At 55.5% G+C, this 19,283-nt stretch overlaps 1 protein-coding gene across 2 annotated transcripts in view; it reads right to left on the bottom strand.

The window, feature by feature from the left end:
* Positions 1-17,810, bottom strand: part of DPYSL3 (dihydropyrimidinase like 3) — a 36,196-nt gene extending 18,386 nt beyond the window's left edge. Inside the window, exon 1 of one of the 2 annotated variants that reach the window (XM_063349235.1) lies at positions 17,464-17,810. In XM_063349235.1, the coding sequence (XP_063205305.1) occupies positions 17,464-17,784 (321 nt within the window). In that variant the 5' untranslated portion in view covers positions 17,785-17,810. Of the gene's footprint in view, positions 1-4,025; positions 4,176-17,463 lie in introns of those variants that run through there. The other variant, XM_063349236.1, reaches the window with a different exon arrangement.
* Between the last annotated feature and the right edge of the window lie 1,473 nt (positions 17,811-19,283).

Raw genomic sequence — 19,283 nt, 5'->3', positions numbered from 1 at the left:
AGATTACAATAAATGCACTGTTTCCCCTGCCAGGGCTCATTTGTGCGTCTCCACACCCACCACGTCTCCCCGCCAGCCAGTGTCAGGCTGTGTCACCAGCCATTGTTAGTAGATGGAAACCCTCCTGCACCGGGGGCCGCGGCAGCACCGCAGGGAGCACCTTTTCCCCGGCCTGGCAGAATCACCGCAGGACCGGGCCAGCGTGCCCAGGGCCCAGAGCCCCTGCCTCGGGCAGCCAGTGGGTCCAGCCTCCGTGCAAAGGGCCCGGCACAAGAAAGCGGCAGCGTGAGCACAAGGCACCATGCAGACTGTGGCCGCACGCAGCTCGCCCTGACGGCTGGCACTGCCGGCAAGCCTTTTTGCTGAACGCTCCCTGTCTCTCCGCCTGCTGGCGTTTAGGATCAAGCTTTCAAAACCATTATCCACTCCCTCGCACCAACACTCTGCTCCTGATGCTCTTAAGCACCATCTGATCATTTGAGATCCCAAAATATCAGGGGGTCTCTTCACATTTCTCAGTGTGACACCGCAGAAGGAAAGGAGGCAGCAGCTTCCAGAAGGCTGCCAAATCCAGCCAAGAATAGTGCTCACCTTGTTTACAAAGCACAAGGGCGTAATTAGGGTAGTATGGAAGCAGGTGTATGGCTTTACTGCTCTTTCCCTTGTAAAAGAAGAGACACTAATTGCAATGGTGTTTCATCAGTGGCTGGATGTCTCCTCCTTACTAATGCACCACACGACAGCATGGAAAACCCCCTGGCTGGAATGGCAGGGATGGATGTCCAGCTGCGAGCTACACTCAGTGATTCCCCACAGTCTGCGCCACCCTAAGAAATGAAATACTGACAGCTGCCAGTTTACCAAAATCTCTCTAGAGTCAGTAACCCACTTGCCACTGATACAACATACTAGCCATCCCCATGCAGACCTCATTGTTTTTAGAAGTGCCAGAGACACCACAGAGATGGTGCTCGTGGCTGTGACAGGGTGGTTGAATGGGATGGGCACGGCTCACACTAAGAAAAAATATGGGAACTCCAGTCTGCCTGGGATAGGAAAGGGTTTTGTGATCAAAGTACAAAGACTGGGAGATTTTGATTCAACCAACAGCTCCATTAACAGTTATTCTATGAAACCAGGGCACTGCATTTGACCACTTCAGTCTTCCACCTCTCTTTCTGCAGAGATAGGAAAACATACTGTAGACAGCAGGAGAGGAAGCATTTTGATTGTATCTCCAAACAGCAAAAGAAAAGGAACTAATAAAAAGCCTCTCAACAGACACACAAGGTTTGAGATCACTATTCTCCTGAGATGGGCACCCCAGCATCAGCACACATCTGGAAAGCAATTCTACATCTACTGGTCTCTGATGCACTGTGCACAACCTAAGGCACGGTGAAGAGCAACACTTCCACACCAAGCTGATGAAGCGATCACCGAGAAAGCCAAAAGACTCAGTTAACCTCCCCTCCCCACGTTTTCTCCACATTGCAACCAACAGATACGCCCATTCTTCCCAATCTTCCTTCAATAGCTATGGTCTTGCCTGTCACACGTAGCTTTTGACCAGGCTTTTCCAGTTCAGTTGGGAATAATTCCCACTGCAATTTATCTTGCACAAACACATGCACCCCACACTTATGCTCCCAGCTTCTCTGCTAAAACGGCTGTCCTAGTAAAGACGAGAAATTGCTGCAAACAGATACAACAGGCAAACTGTGGTTTTCCAGCTGTTATTGTCAGAAACTAACTACGAATTCTGAGTGCAGCACTGTTGAGTATGAGAGGAACGAGGAGGGAGTGTTTGTGTATCTCCGGAATTACTAGACAGTTCAAACAAGAGCTGTCGGGAAGTAAAAATACTCTAATTTCCAATATATCCTTCACAAAAGCCAAGCCTGCCTATTGCTTGGGCGACAGAAGCAATGCGGGCACTGCTTCCTTCGTCTGCGGGCTCAGCCATTGCTTCAGCACGATCAGCTTTGAAATCCATAGGGAAGCTACCTGCCAGCGCAAGGTGGCTCCCGTAACTCTCTCTATACTCTCATACTCCACACCCCTCCCAGCTGTGATGCTTTAGATGCTTTAAAGGTCTCTGAGGTATCTTATACCCTAACAGCTCAACACAGTCCCAAAAAAACTCCCTACTAACAAGCACAGCTCAGCTGACAATCTGCCATCCCCAGAAGTCACTATGTGTCCCGACATGCAAGAACAGATTCTGGGGCAGAAATCTAGGAAGGAGGAAAAAACAATCAAAACGATGCCCGAGGGGCACAATCTGCAGGAAGGGACAGAAGCGGTTTTGTTCTAGGGGAGACGCCATAGCTGAGATTTTCTTTCTGCCATTCCATTGAAACACAGAGGACCACCCGACACCTGGCTATGCTTCATTGCTTCTCTTGGGCCTCAAAGCATGGGCTGAGGACACGTGGGTCACTTGACCAGAATTCCAGAGCAATCTCCTCCACCCCACCCAGGGCACGATAGCGCTGCAGAACAGGGCAACACGGCCCCAGAGGGTCCTCACCAAGCTGTGGGAGTCAGAGGAGGGAGCTACCTGTCACGTCAGCTACAGCGACACTGCTCACTGGCAGCATTCTCAGCTTCAGCAGGCTGAGAAAAGGATTTAACAGGGAGAAATAAAGCAACTCGTGAGATTTTGTTACCACTGAGGTGAGAAAGTTCCTGCTGGATCCCAGAGGAGCAGGAACAAGCCCTGCATCAGTAGAGCATATCATAGAGGTCCTTGTAGAAAAAGCCCCAGAGAATGGGAGCAATCCCACCTGCAGCAGTAATGTTCTTGTCACCATGTTGGTCTAAGAATACAGAAAAGGCAAGATGTGTAAAGCAGTAAAATTGCTTATTAAAGCAATTGAACCTGGGTTGACAAAGGAATTTCTCTTTATAGTGGTTAACGATCTTTGTGCTCCTTTGGGAGCATTCTGTTCACATCTGTACATTAAAAAGAATAATGAAGCTCAAGTGCTTTGTTTTCCCTTTTACTTCAAGGGGCCAAAGCTGTCCTCAGGAGGAAAACCAAGAGCTACACGAAGCCAGCAGCAAGATGAAAGACCCGACTGCCTTCACAGAAGAAAAGCCCACGCAGCCTGGGCTGGGGAGGGCCGGGGGCAGCGGCTGCGCCGGGCGGAGGAAGGCACAGGCCGGACCGGGGCACGAAAGCCCCGGCGGGAGGTGAGCGCGGAGAGCACCGCTGGTACCCCGGGCTCCCTGCCCGACAGAGCGAACGCGCAGCCGGGCTCTGAGCGGCGGGGGGGGGGCGGTGCAGTGCGGGCGGTGCCGGGCTCCGACCGGCGGGGTGTGCGGGGCGATGCGGGCACTGCCGGGCTCTGACCGCCGCGGGGTGCGGGGTGGTGCGGGCACGGCCGGGCTCTGACCGGCGGGGATGCGGGGCGGGGCGGGCGGTGCCGGCCCGGCGGTAGGCGCGGTCCCTGCGCGGCCGCCGCACCTGATGCGGCAGGAGGGGAGCGGGGCTGGGGATGCGGCGGCGGCACCAGGCGCCGAGAAGGCCCTGGGGCAGCCGAGGGGTTCGCTCGCCCGCCCGCACCCCGACCCGCGCTCCCGGCGCCGCCGCGCACCGGAACGGCCGCCCGCGGCAGGGGCAGGCGGGGCGGCGGCGGGAGCCGCTCCCCGCGGCCCGCCCGGCTCGGAGGGAAGCCCGCCCGGGCGATGGGCTTCCCGGTCACCGCGCCCGCCCGGCCAGGCGGCTCCGTGGCAGGCTGCCCCGCGGAGGACGCGGGCAGCGCCCGGGGAGCGGGTACCGCCGGCAACGGGAGAGGCTCCGGCCGGGGCCGACCCCGGTGGGGCGCGGCTCTGCCCAGCCCGCGTTCACCGGCGGGGCCGAGGCACCTGCGCGGGCGGCGGGACCGGCCGCGGCTCTTTGTCTGCGCGCCGCCGCCGCCGGCTCGTCCCGGCCCGCAGCACCGGGCAGCGGCACCGGCACCGCCCTGGGCACGGCCCCGGGCACCGACGGCGCCCGCCGCCCCGCCCGCGGTACCCACCGTGATGCGCGGGATGTTCTTCTTGCCCTGGTACGACATGGCGCCGCCCGCCCGGCCCGACCCTCCGCCGCCTGCGCTGCCCTCCGCGCCGGCTCCGCACAAAGGCGAGCCCGACCCGCGCCCGCCGTGCCAGCCGCCACCGGGGACGGACCGCCGCCCCGCCCCGCCCCGCCCACAGCGCCGCCCTCGGCCGCCAGGGGGCGCCCCGACACCGAGCACCGCGCACCAGTACCGGGAACCGAGCTCCGGGAACCTCTCCCCGTGCACCGGTACCGGGTACCGGGCACAGCTCCCCGCGCACAGGGTATCGGGCTCCGGGAAGCGCTCATCACGCATCGGGCTCCGGGCACAGCTCCCCGCGCACCGGGCACCGCTCCCCCCACACCGAGCAGGGCTCGCCACCCTCCGCATGCCCGATGCTGGGCACCGGCACCAGGAGCCTCGTACTCGCCCAGCAGGCACCGGGCAAAGCCCAGCCACCAGCCCGGGCCTGGGGGGCTGCGGGGACAACATGCCACCAGCCCCCGTGCGGGGCCAAGCCTGCACCAGGGTCCAGCCCGCAGAGCGGGCAACCGCGGAGCAGGGCACAAACAGGGCTTTTCACAAGCTGAATCATTTCTATGTAATAATAGTGAGTAAAAATGAGACTTCTAAAAGGATGGATATTTTGGTAGTGCTGGAGTGCATCTGAATCACCTTAAACTTTCTTTCACAAGCACAAGAATTGGAAACATTTAAAAAAAATAAAATGCCCCATGCATCCGACTCTGGCACTCTTCTGTCCTATGTAAACACTACAAGTGTTGGCAGCATTAAGGATTTCTGTTATTTCCTCAGCTGTGATGTTGGTAGGAAGGTTTAAAGTGTGGAATTGGTTACAAGCATTCAGCATGTGCTGAGACAGGCGACGCTGGGCCCAGGACCCCCACTGACAGCGGGCCAGGACTAGGCCAGCTGGAGTTGTGCTGTGATGGGAAGGGCTTGTCTGCCCTCTCCCGTCTGACATGATCCTCAATGCTGCCAGCAGGTCCGCTGCCCTGCAGAGCCCTGGCCGGGCCTGAATCTCGCTTTCTGTCCCAGGCCAACTCCTCCCACGTGCAGAGCTCTGAACACCACCAGCCAGATCTTCCTACAGATCCTGCTGCCAGGCAGCCCCTAATGGTGTGTCCTCCACCACCCAAATCTTACAGCCATACTTGGAACAGGCGTTGCTGTAAATACACTATCTAGCTCCTGCTAGAAAAAAACCCATCTGACCTGGGTGATCAAGACCCAACACTCCCTCCAGTTTGCTTTCCAAACCAGAACCCAACTATGGTTTGCAATGTCTGCGGGGGCTCTGCTCACTAGTGCAGGAGCAAAGCAACCTTCACGGAACATCCCCTGACGCTGGGGGATGCTCCCAGCTCTGGAGAAGTGGGCGACCGCCGCGTGGACTGTCTGGAGCTCATGCTCTGCTGCCGAGGTTCAACGGAGGGTCACACTCAATAGTGATAATTGTATGTTCTCCTTGCTGAAGGGTTCACGCACACAGACTGGTGTGGCAGCCCTCCCTTCCCACAAGCTTTGATGTCTCCACTGGCTCGGTAACCCAGCCCAAGGCTTTTATTACTCACTGAGTTTGTTACTCTGTGTGTCCCTCCGCTGAAGCTCTTAGAAAGTTTTACTGGATACATATTTATTCTATACCCAGAAAGCTTTCACCAGCTTAAAGCAAAAGCCAGCCACTTCTCAATAACCTACTACTTACTGCCAGGACTATGAGGATATCTGCAAAATCGCATGGGCTGCTTGGCCCGGCTGAACCACTGCCTGCCGCCCCCCTGTCCGCAGCCTGCAAGCAGCCCAGCAACCGGCAGGAGCTGGGTAAAGCCTTCCCCTCCCGGTGGATCCACAGGCAGGGAGGTGTCCACAAGCGCCAGGACAGGAATAGGGAGCAGCACCGTGCCAGAGCCTCTGCAGCCAAGGAGCGTGCGGGGAGCAGGGACGGTACCAGACCTGTTCTGGCCACGACACTGCAATGCTTCAAGAACAGGTCTGGTCTCTGCTGAAATTAGACTGGCTGGGGCTGGGATGTGAGAGAGACCCTCAACCCCTATCGCCAAACCTCCCCAGACTTCACTCGCCTATTTTCCAGAAAGTTTAAGAGTATCCCCGTGCTGGGTTACTTTGTCCGGGGTCAGTAACAGAAAGAGTAGCAGTTAATTAGTTAATAACAGATAAATGACTACGTAGGCAGATGCTGCTGACTCGAGCACTTGGACAGTTTCAAGAGCTGAGCTTGCATCAGCCCCTGGATGCTGGCCAGCCGCGGTGACTTCAGACCCTTCTTTTGAAGAGATGTGCTCTCCTCCTGGTTGCTATGTGACACTCGCACAAATACACAGTAAAACATGCTGCCCTGGGCCCAAAGCACTCAAAATGGAAAAAAGATATTTTTTTTCCATAGGGCCTCTTCCAGGTGCAGTCAGCGAGGTGTTACTCGCATGCTTCAAAACATCCTCAACAAGAAGCATGGTCAATTTGAAAGTGATTTCAAAATGGCAATACTCTTGCAGCTCATAACCTCCTCAGAAACACCTACAGGGATAACATGGCACTAGATGCTTCTGGATGGCCACAATGGGTGGCAGGAGCATGGTGAGGAACACTAGTGGTGTGAACATAGAGCAGAAGGCACGTGCTGCTGCAAGGACTTTGTCACCAAAATGAACTCAGCAGCCAGGCTGTAAAGACCAGGGCGCTGCTGACCCAGTGCTAGTGCAAAGGACGAAAGCAGATGCCACCAGGCCGACACATCTGTGATCAACGGCTCCTACTGACAGGCACAACCAAGGTACAGTGAATATAACCAGCCAGGGCTCAAATCTCATCATGTTCAGCAGACGTTTCAGGACAGCCCGCCCCCATGCCTGCAGTCTCCTCCTCCCCATATGCATTCTTTGCATAAAACTATCCCTTCTTCTCCTAGCGGATGAGTTATCAGGGTCTGAGCTATCTCAGGGCACGGTGAATCCAGAGGAACGCAGCATCTGGTGCACCCTCTCCCGGTGGAACCTCTGGCAGGCTGCGGTGTCTGAGGAGGTTGGTCAGGCACCCTTACCCCAGCGCACCAGGAACTTCTACCACACACAAACTTCAGAGAAGCTTTTCTTGTGCTTGTGCGTACTGTGCCGGGAGGAAGGGGGTTGCTGACCCAGAGCTGTGGCTCTCCCTCCACACTGTGTCCCCTTCCATTGAGATCCATGGGGTCACCCATACTTCTGTGGGGCAGTCCAGCTCCAAGTGACGAGTGCTCACAAGCATTTGGCCACCATGCTGTGCAGTGCTGTTGGCTCCAGCTCCCCCAGCCTCTGATGTTCAACTTGAGAGCCAGAGCTGGAGAGGACTGGGAAGGCAGCCCACCGGCCCTGTTACTGAGGAACACACACAGCCACACTGGCTTTCACACCACTCCCACCATCCACACCATCTCCCAGAGGCAACGTGGAGCTCTGCAGCCTTTCAGACTCCCACTCTGGAGCGGACATGAATGGGAAGGAATCTGAAATTCAGCTGCTTGTGCTGGAGGCACGTGAGGTCTGCCACAACACGTGGTATACGAGGCAGGTGGAGGGCAGTGACACAAGCTTTTCCACAGTGGAGCAATTCTGCTTCGTTTTCTCCTGGCTAGAACATACGTTGGGGCTTTGGCAGTGGAAACAAGGAGGAAAATCAGCAGATGTATGGCCTGAAACAAACTAAACTTGTAGGTCAGCACTTAATGTTTTCAAGTAGGTGTTACTGCAGCTCCACTCCAGCTGGATCACCACATGATTTCAATCACCCGCCCAAACTGACGTTGGGGAGGGGAGGGGTAATTGATAAAGCCAGAATTTATCTGCAGCTTTATTAATGATTAGAAGTCAGAGCAATTTCAGGACCGTTCCTTTCTTTCTCCTTTGGACTGAAGGTGATGCCTTCCACAAAATCCTTGTGAGCCAGCCCTAGAGCCTGTCTTGAGATGATGCTTCATGGAACGTGACAAAGGCTCTGGAAAAGCAGAAGTCCCCCAAAGGGATTGCCCTTGGCCGTCAAGAGCCCACAGCGACTCCAGTGTGCCCACAGCAAACACTGAGACAATGTCCCTGGCAAAACATCAATTTCCACCCTGTGGCTTGGGGACACCTTGAGGTTTGTGGACTACCCTACGCTGTCCACATGTCCACAATTAAGAACAGGCCTAACACCACAGTGCTTTAGTCTATTGTAGAAGACTCCTAACCTCCACCTCCAGTGAAGTGTGACAGTGGCCAGAGAGGAAGAGGAAGGTGGGAAGGGGCAGCTGGCGATGTTGTTATGGAATTCTACATGGGCTTTTGCTACCAGTTGCGGCTGAGAGGCCCTCCTCAACGGGCTTTGGGATCGACCAGATCCCTCACTTCTCCAGAGCAAGACCACCTCTGGATAAGCAGTTTTCAGAAACGCAATGGAGACAGCTCCAGAAAGCACATCGTGCCCCTGCCAGCTCCGAGCCTGCTGCAGGCGGGGGGTTCATGCCCCCCATCCCAGTCCGGCCACCCCCAGGGACCTCTGCCTGCGGCAGGGCTCGCTCCACGCACACCACCACCACATCCCGGCTGGAAAAGCCTGCCAGAACTCAGGGGTATGTGCCGGCAAAAACTGAATCTGTAAATGGCCTCGGGGGGCTGCAGGGCTTAAAAGCTGGTGCAGAAGTCGGGTGCCAATTAAAGCAGCAGCATGGAAAGAAAGCAGAAGCAGCGGAGTACACAGCCAGGCTTGCGGGAAAAGACGAGGGGTCCCCACAGACATTTCATTCCCAGTCAGCAGAACTATTCTTCCTCATCCTGGCAGAGATGCCTGGTGCCAGCAGTGCCACAGGATGTCACCTGAGCGCAGGGACAGACCCTACAGGGACTGGCTGGTGCCACCGCTGCAGGTGCTGCTGACACCACCCTGTGTCTCCCCCAGCAGCCCTTCTCCCACAGCCCCAGACCCACCAACACCCAACCTGGACAGGGTCCTCCCAGCAACTCTACGACAAGGAGGCTCTTGGCCAAGCGGGTTGTGATCCAGGGCACCAAAGAAACATTCAAAAAGCATAGAATCATGGAATAGTCTGGGTTGGAAGGGACCTTTAAAGCCCATCCAGTGCCACCCCCTGCCCTGGGCAGGGACACTTCCCACCAGACCAGGTTGCTCCAAGCCCCGTCCAACCTGGCCTTGAACCCCTCCAGGGATGGGGCAGCCACAGCTTCTCTGGGCAACCTGGGCCAGGGGCTCACCACCCTCAGCATAAAAAAAAATTCTTTCTTGTATCTAGTCTGAATCTCCCCTCTTTCCGTTTAAAACTGTCACCCCTGTCCTATCGCTCCACTCCCTGATAAAGACGCAATGATGGTAGCTCAGGCACATCTGCCTCTCTCCCCACTCCCTCATACATCAGTCCCTGATATGATGGGAAGGTCTGAGCCAACTTCAGGTCTCTCCTCACTTCTTTAATGTGTATGTCAGGAAACAGGATTTTAATTAGGTTCACCTATTTCACCCTGATGTGAAAGGTGCAACCTGTGGCTTTCTTTCTCCGCTGACACAGAACTACTGTGAAGCCTTTTTTGTGCAATTTGAACTCACTTTACCTCATCCTAGCAAAAACATAGCCATTGTGACCACTCTCTGTGTGACTCGGGGCAGCCTGCAGACAGCCCTCCAGCGATGACTGCCGGAGCAGCAGCTACCCAAGCATTTCCAGGGACACCAGCCACCCACGCTGCTGGACCACAGCTGGGACAGGGCCTTGGCGGGTGCCTAAGCACAGAGCGAAGATCTCGGGTCACTGCTGTGACACAGCTGACATCCCCAGGGATGCCTTAAAGCTCTCCCTGGAGCACTACCCCACAGTGCTGTAACAGTCACAGGCATCAGCAAAGCAGACGCTGTCAGCGATCACGGCTGCTGCAAATAAAGAGAGTGCAGCACGCCCAGCCGCTTTGTCATCTCACCATCTTTAATCCAATGCATGGCTGAGGACGCAGGCTTTCACGGCACAAGCTGACAATCCTGTTCTTTAGGACACGTCCTGTCGCCTCCACAACATCACCTGCAGCCACACCAGCACCCGGGATGGGGCAGCGAGGTGCTGGGATGTCACGCTGCCTGTAGCGATGGGGACAACAGTGCACAGCACCAACCGGCGGGGATGGCTGCTCCTGCCGCAGGCAGCCTCGTCCCTCCCTCCTTCCTGCTGCGCCCGGGCCAGAGGAGACCCCTCACCCCGAAATGTCGTTAGCAAAATGCTAATGCCAATGGAAGAAGACAGCTTCCACTTCACACCTAGCTCCCTCCATGGGGCGAGCTATGTCTACACAAGAGCATCTGGATTTCCACTGAAATGACTCAATTCTCTCAGAGCACGGACGGGCCAGCCTGAGTCTATGAAATACAGGCACCCATCTTGCTCCCTTTAACGTGCAGAGCAAGGACTAGAAAGGTCCGAGCTCTCTGCTCAGCATCTCGTCTTTTCCCCCCCTCAGCTGAATGGAAACACCCGTTACCAGATCCAAATCCCGGTGCTGTAAAAGGGAGCTCGGCTGTTCCCAGCAGAGCGATGGGGAAGATGCTGATGGATTCAACCCACAGCCAAGAGCCAGCCCAGCTGAACAAGCCAAGGTCCAGCTATATTTTCCAGCTTCTCAGCCCTGTCTCCAGGAAGGCTGCCGGCATGTTTGGTTTTTGTTTCTTCCTCCCACTTCCTCCAGCCATCCATAGCAACTGCTCCCCAGCAGAAAAATCAACCTTCTCCGCCTTCCACCTCTTTGAAGAGGTGACAATGGAAGGGGTCTGTGTAGGGAAAGCTTTCGCCCAAAGTAAAGCAACAGAGCAAAAGCAGATCCAGCTGGTCTCCGCTGTGGTTTCCCTTGGGATTAGGCCGACCATCACTCACCCAGATCATCTCTGGAGAGCAGGCCACACATATGAAATGACTTTTTTGGGTCTCTTCACAAAACCTCCTTGTTCGATGCCACTTGCAATGGCATCTACATCTTACAGTCTTTCTCTAGGTCTGTTTGCTTGCACCTTTCAGAGCTGAATCTTTTTTTGTCATTCCCAGCTCACATCTGAGTCCTCAAGACGGCGTTGGGATGGTTCTTCCCCAGCTGGCATTCACAACATCATCATCACACGTGCTGCACCTCTCCTTCCAGGTCACCAGTGATACTGGAGAAGAGTCACTTTAACACATACAGCTTCCCACTAAACAATTCATACCCCCCCACACCTTTACACTGCATACAACTTTCCTGTGGGGCTGTATCCGCCTAGTCCATTTGCAACCTCCCACTCCGGTGCTGCAGCCCCACTGGCAGGGTACGCTTAGCCTCCGGCCCTCGCCAAGAGCCAGAGAGCTCATCTACCTCCAAGCTGCCTCCACCCGCGTGTCCAGTAACTTCTCCTGCCCAGCCAGATGGCCAGCAAACCCTTCTGCAAAGGGGAAGCAGCGCAAGAGCCCCCGGCCCCACTAGCCCTTCCTGGGGGGAGGCCGCAGGCGCAGGAAGAGCAGGGCAGCACCATGGCTGAGGGACACGGAAAAGCTGCTGAGCTACAACCTGGGACTCCGCTGAATCCTCCTGGAAGCTGCCTGTCTGCGGGCAAGACACCATCCATTAGGAAACAAAAGCCCCCAAAAGCCTAGTCCACCTTGCCGGTGCACGCCTGGCATGTATCAGAGAAACACTCCTCCCAGCTGGGGGACAGGCAGAGCTGGGGTGGTTCTGGCCTCTTGGAGGTACCGACATCTTAAATAAAAAGAAAAGGAAAATATTATTTTGGACCGAGCCAACTATTCTGCTGCGGCCAAACCACAATGTTTCATTTCAATTTAAACCTACTGAAGTTTGTGTTTGACACTTTCAACTGTCTTCATAAAAAAATGCTTAGAGAAATTTCCAACACAACAAAGCCTCTTCCAAGTGAGAAAGCAGTGAGTCTTGCCTTGCAAGTCTCAAAATGTTTAGCTGCTTCTCAGAATCTGTCATTGTTTTCCTTTCTTTCCTAAAATGGGCATCTCAAAAGTCACACAAATTTGTGAGAACAAGAAGAAATGTCCACGTGGCTCATGTAGTTTGTCTGGCTCCCAAAGAATGTTTGTCGATTGAACGCTACCTGCCAGGATGCTCCCGGCGACACCTCTGCCAGGACCACAGACGCCTGGGCATCAGCCCTTGGTCTCTGCTCCTCGCCCCAAGCCAGGGGCTGGGCAGGAACAGAGCCCCCCGTGCCCCGCTGGGCTGCGTCGGCCAGAACTATTCCAGAGGGGAGAAGCTGTTGCGTCACTGATGCCACCTCCTGCTGCAGACGATTTTCTCGTGCATCCCCCACCGAGCTCGGAGTGAGCCCACCGCCGGCCTGCGGTCAGGGGGGGAGCAATCTCAGCTGCTCTGGAAGCTACTCGTGAGAACAGACTTTTCCTGATGCAGCATCAGGTGCAGGTCTTGCTGTGTTTTCTGATAACCACAGAGAAAACAGAGTATTAAAAGAAGCATCACCTCTCCTACCTGCTGCAATGGGCTATTGCTACAGCACCTTGTATACAGTGTACTCTATGGCATGCTTGGTGATGCTCCATTGCTCCCATAAAACGTGCCACAGCTAGGATCTGTTATTAGTTGTTAAATGTGGAGAAAAATATCACTGCCTTTTTATCTTAAATGAAGAGTTTTTTGGGGTATCATTTTGCAAAGGTAAAGAGAATTATAAACCCTACCTATGGACATAGAAAAGAACTCCTTGCCCTGCACGAGTCCCTTCTAAATGACGAGGCCAGAATCCCACCCTGGAATCACCACACAAAAGGAAGGCACCAGCAGGAAAACTCATCTGTCAGGCGGTGCCAGCCACCCAGAGCCCCCTTTCAGAGGGGAGAGATCTGCTTCAAGGCAGCTGAGAACAGGCTGGATCAACGTGTGATCCGTCAACCCATCTTTTTTACACCTGGCTGCAAAACCCAGTTTCTTTTCTGCATAAAAGTTCCATAAAGACCTACATTTTCCCAGGAACACCATGAGGTTTTCAAGAACACATCACCCAGAATAAACACTGCCGGGTCCTTCCAAAGCCCCGGCAGTGTGAGCTCGGTGTGCTGTCACAGTGCCTCATGGATGCGGTGCCCAAGTGCCCCCAGACACAACACCCCCGGTGGCAGCCCCCGCACCACCCAGAGCAGGGAATGAGGACAGAAGGAAGCCAAGCACTGGTGCCACAAAGTAGTGTGATAAATCAAACTATTTCCATGTTAGGGTGATTTTTTTGGTAAAACAAAAGCTCTTTGCAGCAAGCAGGAACTCTTCAACTGAATCCCTATTTTCTTTGGGAAACTAGCCCTACTGCGTAACTCCCATGAAATATAATATCTCTGTCTTCTTACAGGGGAGGTGGTTTACCAAACTTTGCAGTTTTGCTTAACTGCTGGCAATAATCTGTATCCTGACATGAACAGCCAAAGAACTGACCTCTTATTGTTGTGCTTCAGGCATCAGATTTCTTAAAACACACAAACAAAAATGTGCAGGATTTTTTTCAATAAAGATCTGAGTATTTAGCATCGAACTCCATGAATTATAATACAGGTTTCACCGTTGTATTTGCATTGTGGGAACTAGGTCAGTGGCCTGGGTTTGTTCCTATTGTCTGTAGAAATACCAGAAGTAATGTAACTCCAAATCCTTCTCTCAAAAAAAAAAAAAGTAAAACCAAAACAAAAACCTGAGCTCTCTGCCGAATGGGGTGATAGGGAGGTTATGAATTAATGCTATCAAAGTGCTTTACGATCCTTTCCATAAATGCAAGATTTTAAACCGTGCTAAAAGGCAGTGCACAGCTACAATTTTTAGATCACTAAGGTAAGGAAAAGACTGCTGTTGGCGTGGTGTTTCTGCTATAAATTACTGGCAAAGGAAACAAAAAAGCTGAATGATGAAGTCATAGCACATTTTATAAGTGTCAAAAGAAGGAAAAAATAAGCAAGAATTGAGTTAGTTCAAGCTTCCTTCTCCATTTGAGGCAGCCCTGCACATCTTTCCAGGGTTTATCACAAACCGAATCCAAGTGGTGTCACCCAAATGGACAGGACAAGGCACGTGTGACACCGGCTGCCTCCAAGAGAACGCCAAGGACTGGCTCCAGCGGGGCTTCTCACCTGCCTTCGCTGCCCTGCAGCTTCCCTCACGCTCCTGGCTCCCGCAGAGTGGGAGCCGTCTCCTCCTCCTTCTCTTCCTCCTCCTCCTCCCTGGCCGATGGAGCTGCCCCGGCCTGCGGTGAAGCTGCAATCCCGTGTTTGTGGGACCACAGCCAGTTGCCTTGGAAATGACGACTTCACTGCAGAACCACGCAGCAGGACGGGAGGACATGTCTGGGGCGAGCCTAACAAGCCGAGTGCTCCCGCCTGTGTTACTGAAGAGGAAGATGGAAAAGCGGGGTCTCTGCTGGGCTGAGCAGCAAGAAGGCAGACGGAGGAGGCCACCACAGACTTTTGGTTTACCTTCTTCCCAGGCACGGAGCACAGAGACATCCCTTTGCCGTGTAAAGCTCCCTCCCCGCTCCCCAACGCAAGTGGTGCTATTCCCCAGTACCTATGCATCCGTTACTAGCCCTCGGTGAACATCCGTACCACAGGAATTCAGAGGTTTGTCTGCGACCTACAGAGAAACTCTCTTTGACTTCATTAAGGTAAAATAAGCATTGCAGTCCACCCTGGTTAGACAAAAGGCACGGCAGCTCCGGAGGAAAGCTGCAGGAAACTTCACAAGGGTAGGGTTAAATCGCTCCTGTTAAATAAGGTCTCCGGGGACAGCCCAGATCAGAGCAGAATCTGCCCCCCAACACTGTTACTCCGAATCTTAAGTGTTCTCCAACAACAACCCTCCCTGCAGCAGACCCTCATACCGAGGAAGGGGGACTCCTGCTTTCAGCAAAGTGCACCCAAAAGGCACGTCTCTTGTTGGGGCGAGTCCTGCACAGGACGGGGCACCGGGATGCGGCCAAGCCCAGGCAGCGCATCTGCCCACACGGCAGCCGCGGCTCCCCGAGCGGCCACCCCCGGCCCCGCTCCCCAACCCTGAATCCACCGGCAGCGCTCAAATTCCCACAATGAAGCACAGGCACCCAACTGCTCCCAGACACATCCCTCTCTGCCCTAACGTCCAAACCACGACAACTGTCACATCAGCTTCACTGTGCCCAAACCTGCAGCTCGGCTTTTGTCCTTCCAGTAGGCTTTGTGATAAAGCAAAGTGAGGTTAAACATCGACCTGGGCCTGTATCACGCTGACAGGTTTTACGTCCCATGTTGTCACTGGGCAGTTACACATGGCAGTTGTCTTCCTGCAGAAATGCTGGCGCTCTAATTGTAATCAATGCCATTACAAACAACCAAAAAAAAAAACCAAACCACCAAACAAAAAATAAAAGGTATGTTGGTCTGTTGTACTTCCAAGAAACTGCTTGCCGCAAAAATTAGGAGATGCCACGCTGTCTGCTGCCCTGTCTGTGCACAGGCAAGTCTCTCACTCTCAGCTTTCCTACTAAGTTCTCCGGTCAAGGGTAGATGACTTAACCCCTCTCTCTGTTTCTTAATCTGTGAAATTATTCAAAGAAGTTCGATTTGCCTTGACAAAAGAGCCTTTGTGTGCTCTGAATCCACGGAGTTCAACACAAGCAAACTCTGTGGCTGTGCAGGCTCAGCACACACCACGGGCATTTCCCATTGGGAATGTTGTACTCTGGGATGCTCCTAAACTTGAAAGTCGTAGAACCAAGTCATATGATTCCTCCTAGCCGTGTAGGCACAAGAACACTTATCTATAAAGCTTCCAACCATCTTAGACTAGACATGAAGCTAAAAAGGGTTTGGCTGCTGATGCTTATCAGGTGGAAGGCCTCAGAGGAAGAAATCTGGGAGCAGAAATCATCAGGAAGAGAGCAGCTGTTGAAGGACAACCTCAGCTACGAAACTCCAGAGATAACGTTTACATAAGACCTTAAAAGGGAATGAGACTGTTTCGAATTTTTGGTAGGGCTAATAAAGAAAAGCTCATAGCAAAGCCTGCAGACAGGCCGTCATGAGTTCCTGTTTTCTTTCCAAGACGCAGCAGCATAAAAATTGTTAATGCAGTGGTCAGTTCTGCAGCTGCTATTCAAACCACATGGACAAGGTTGGGGCTGATAGGAATAATGTTAATTTTGTTCCTGACTCTGTAAAACGGGCTGTACAGGAGGAAAGCTCAAGAGGAGGAACTTAGTGTGCTAACAAGAAACCAGAAAGCAGAGGCTGAAGAAATTAAAGTGCAATGAAGCAACTCAAAGCAACCCACTACCTAGCTAGAGGCTCCTACAGACGAGAGCAGACATTAAGGACAGCCTGATGCTTTTCCCCAAAACTGAGCCAGGTCGAGTCATGGCATCCCCCTGCTGCTGCTGCCCCCAGGCTCTGGCTGGTGGGGTTAGTCCTCCAGGTCACAAACCCTGGCAGCTGATGGAGGTTCGCACTCTGGACACAAGCTGAGGTTTCTGCAGAACGCCGAGACAACCACACCACTGCTTCAGGCTTCAGTGATTTCTGCTTCCATTTCTAAAAATGAGTTTGATTAACTTGCCCTGTTCACCCTTGAAAACCAGTGCCCTTAAGACAACCATTTGCTGAAAACTTCAGCCCCAAATGAACTCACTGACCAGGCCAGCTAGTGGCCTTACTTGCCTCACATGTAAATGAGCAACAGCCTCGCTGAAATCGCAACTGAGGAATTTACTGAACACTATTGACTTCATCACCTTTCTGCCAAACTCACGGTAGTGTAAATGGGACCAGAACCAAAAGAAGCAATCGCGGCCTCTGGCAGAAGGATCTGTGCTGCGGAGCTGGATGAGTCCGTCTGTAACCTGAGTTTGGCGTAAGTTGAGAAACTTTGTGCCTGACAATACCGTCAGGGATGCCCCTTCCACACCACTGCGCCGTCCCTCACTTCTGCCGCGGTACTTCTGATTTGTGCCAACGTGAGACAAGGATCAGCCTGGTCTGGAGTAACAACTCCAAAATCCCCACTTTGTTTTTCGGAGGGGGTGGAGGGTTATTCTTTCACACAAGTATAAAAAGAGCAGCTGTAGCAGACCGACACGGCCGCGCTGCCGCTCGGCTTCACCGCCCGGCGTGAGGCGGCGGGGACCCTCCGATTCTGCCGGAGACCCCGCCGACAGCCCCCTGCGCGCACCAGGGGGTGACAGACAGCAGAGCGGGGGGGGGACACCGCCGACACCCGCCGCGGAGCTGCCACCGCTGACGGCTCCCCCAGCCCCGGCCGCGGGGCGAGCGGCGCCCGAGCCCCCCGAGCCACCCCGGCGCGGGCCCCGCACGGCCCCGGCCCCGCCGCCCCGGCCCGGCTCCTACCCTGTCGTCGGCGGGAACCAGGTCCTGGAGCCGCTCCTCGTCGGGGGCGGCGCCGAGCTCGCCGGCGCCCGCTCCGGGGCCGGGGGCTGAGCCGGGCTCGGGGCCGGGGCCGGGGCCAGGCTCGGGGCCGGGGCGGGCGGGCGTCGTGGCGCGGCGCTGCCCGACGCGCAGCGCGCCGAAGTCCAGGGTCTTGCTCTCGAAGGCGCCCTCGACGCTGCAGAAGAGCCCCCCGCGCTTCTGCCGGGGCGCCGCCGCCGTGCCCGGCCGCGCCAGATACACCGGCAGCTCCTCGCCGCCGCCGCGCCGCCCGCCCGCCGCCATCCCGCCCGCCGCGACGACCGACCGACCGACCGCGCCGCTCAGGGCCGGCGGGACGGGGCCGCGGGCGCGGGCGGCTCCGCGCCGGGCGGGGCGGGGCGGGGCGGCCGGCGGGGCGGGGCCGGGCCGCTCACCGGCCTCCCCGGGCCCGGGCGGTGGCGGGAGGGTTTGGGCCCCGGGGCAGCCCCGAGCGCGGGTGGGGACGGGAGCGGCCGCATCCCCGCCCAGCCCCGACCCCGGTGCTCCCGCGTCCCCCGGGGCAGGGTGGGTGCTGGTGCTCTGCCCCGGGGCCGCCGCCGCTCGGTGCCACCGGCCTCTCGGGGATAGAGAGCGGGGAGGCCACGGGGACCCGCGGGGAGCGGGGGCCCGAGGCGGTGCCGGTGGGCGGGCGGCGGTGCGGTCCGGTGCGCCGAGGCCGCGACAGGACGAGCGCCCGTTCCGTCACCCGTTAACAGCCGCGCAGGAGCGGTGACAGCCGCCCCACGGGTGACCCGCACACGCCAACAGCCGGGCACGGCGGCACCAGCTCCGGGTACCGGCCGGCGTGGGGGGCGGCCCTGGGAACCCCACGGCAGCTTCACGTCGAAGGCGCAGGAGGCCCGAAGGGCCGGAGCCGGGCCCGGGCTGAGCGTGGCCACAGATCTGTGTGCTGATGGCGGGGGAGCTGAGCAGCAGCCTGCAAAATCAAACTTAGCACCAAAACTGGAGTCCTGACTTTAAATTCTTTTCCCAAATGCTTATTTCTTTACAGAGAACAAGTGTACATAGTACCTGGGCCCAACATGCGGCCAAGTATTTTCTCAGACCAGGCATTTTTGTTAGCAGTTGTTGTCAGTTACACTTCTTCAAACCCTTTTTGTGAAAACAAAGCGCTGCCATTGTCTCTGCCAGCCCTCCAAGCACTGGTGGTTCTCACTTACGGAAAAATCCGCGTAGAGCCGGACCCATAACAGAGAACAATGTCCCTGCGGTGGTGCCCGGGGAGGAGTCTGTGGGCACGGGCCGAGGGGCCTGGGGTTGTGAGGGAGGAAACGGTCTGGGATGGTTTCCTTCCTCTTGCGCTCTGGGAAGCAGTCTGCTGTTGAAGCTGGACTTGGACCAGTGTCACTAGCTAAGTGGAACAATCTACAGGACCTTGAATTTTTGACTAATTATTCAGGTCTGAAGTGTTACGAGAAGAGACAATGCACTAAATATAAACAGTGTGTCAGCAAACTTGGATGAGGTACTTTAAGAGCATTGTGTTACACAGCAGACACTGCTCAGTGTCTACCCCTGCTTTCTCTAAAGCAACAGCAGAGAGGGTTAAACTGGGTTGTTCTCACAATCTTACATGAACTTTAATATGCAGCTGCCCTGGCTTTGTGGCTTCACGGACCATGGGCCTTGTGCCGGCACCAGAGCCCCCCTGCTCGCCCCACCAGGGACACGTGCACGGAGAGAGCCCTGTGCTGCTGCCCGTGGGATGCTCCTGTCACTCCGGGTGCAGGGGCCGCGGCAGC

The sequence above is a fragment of the Chroicocephalus ridibundus genome, chromosome 11 (genome assembly GCF_963924245.1).
Source record: "Chroicocephalus ridibundus chromosome 11, bChrRid1.1, whole genome shotgun sequence".
NCBI classification, from domain to species: domain Eukaryota; kingdom Metazoa; phylum Chordata; class Aves; order Charadriiformes; family Laridae; genus Chroicocephalus; species Chroicocephalus ridibundus.
Note: the sequence above shows the minus strand (reverse complement) of the source record. Positions and strands in the feature narration are given on the sequence as shown.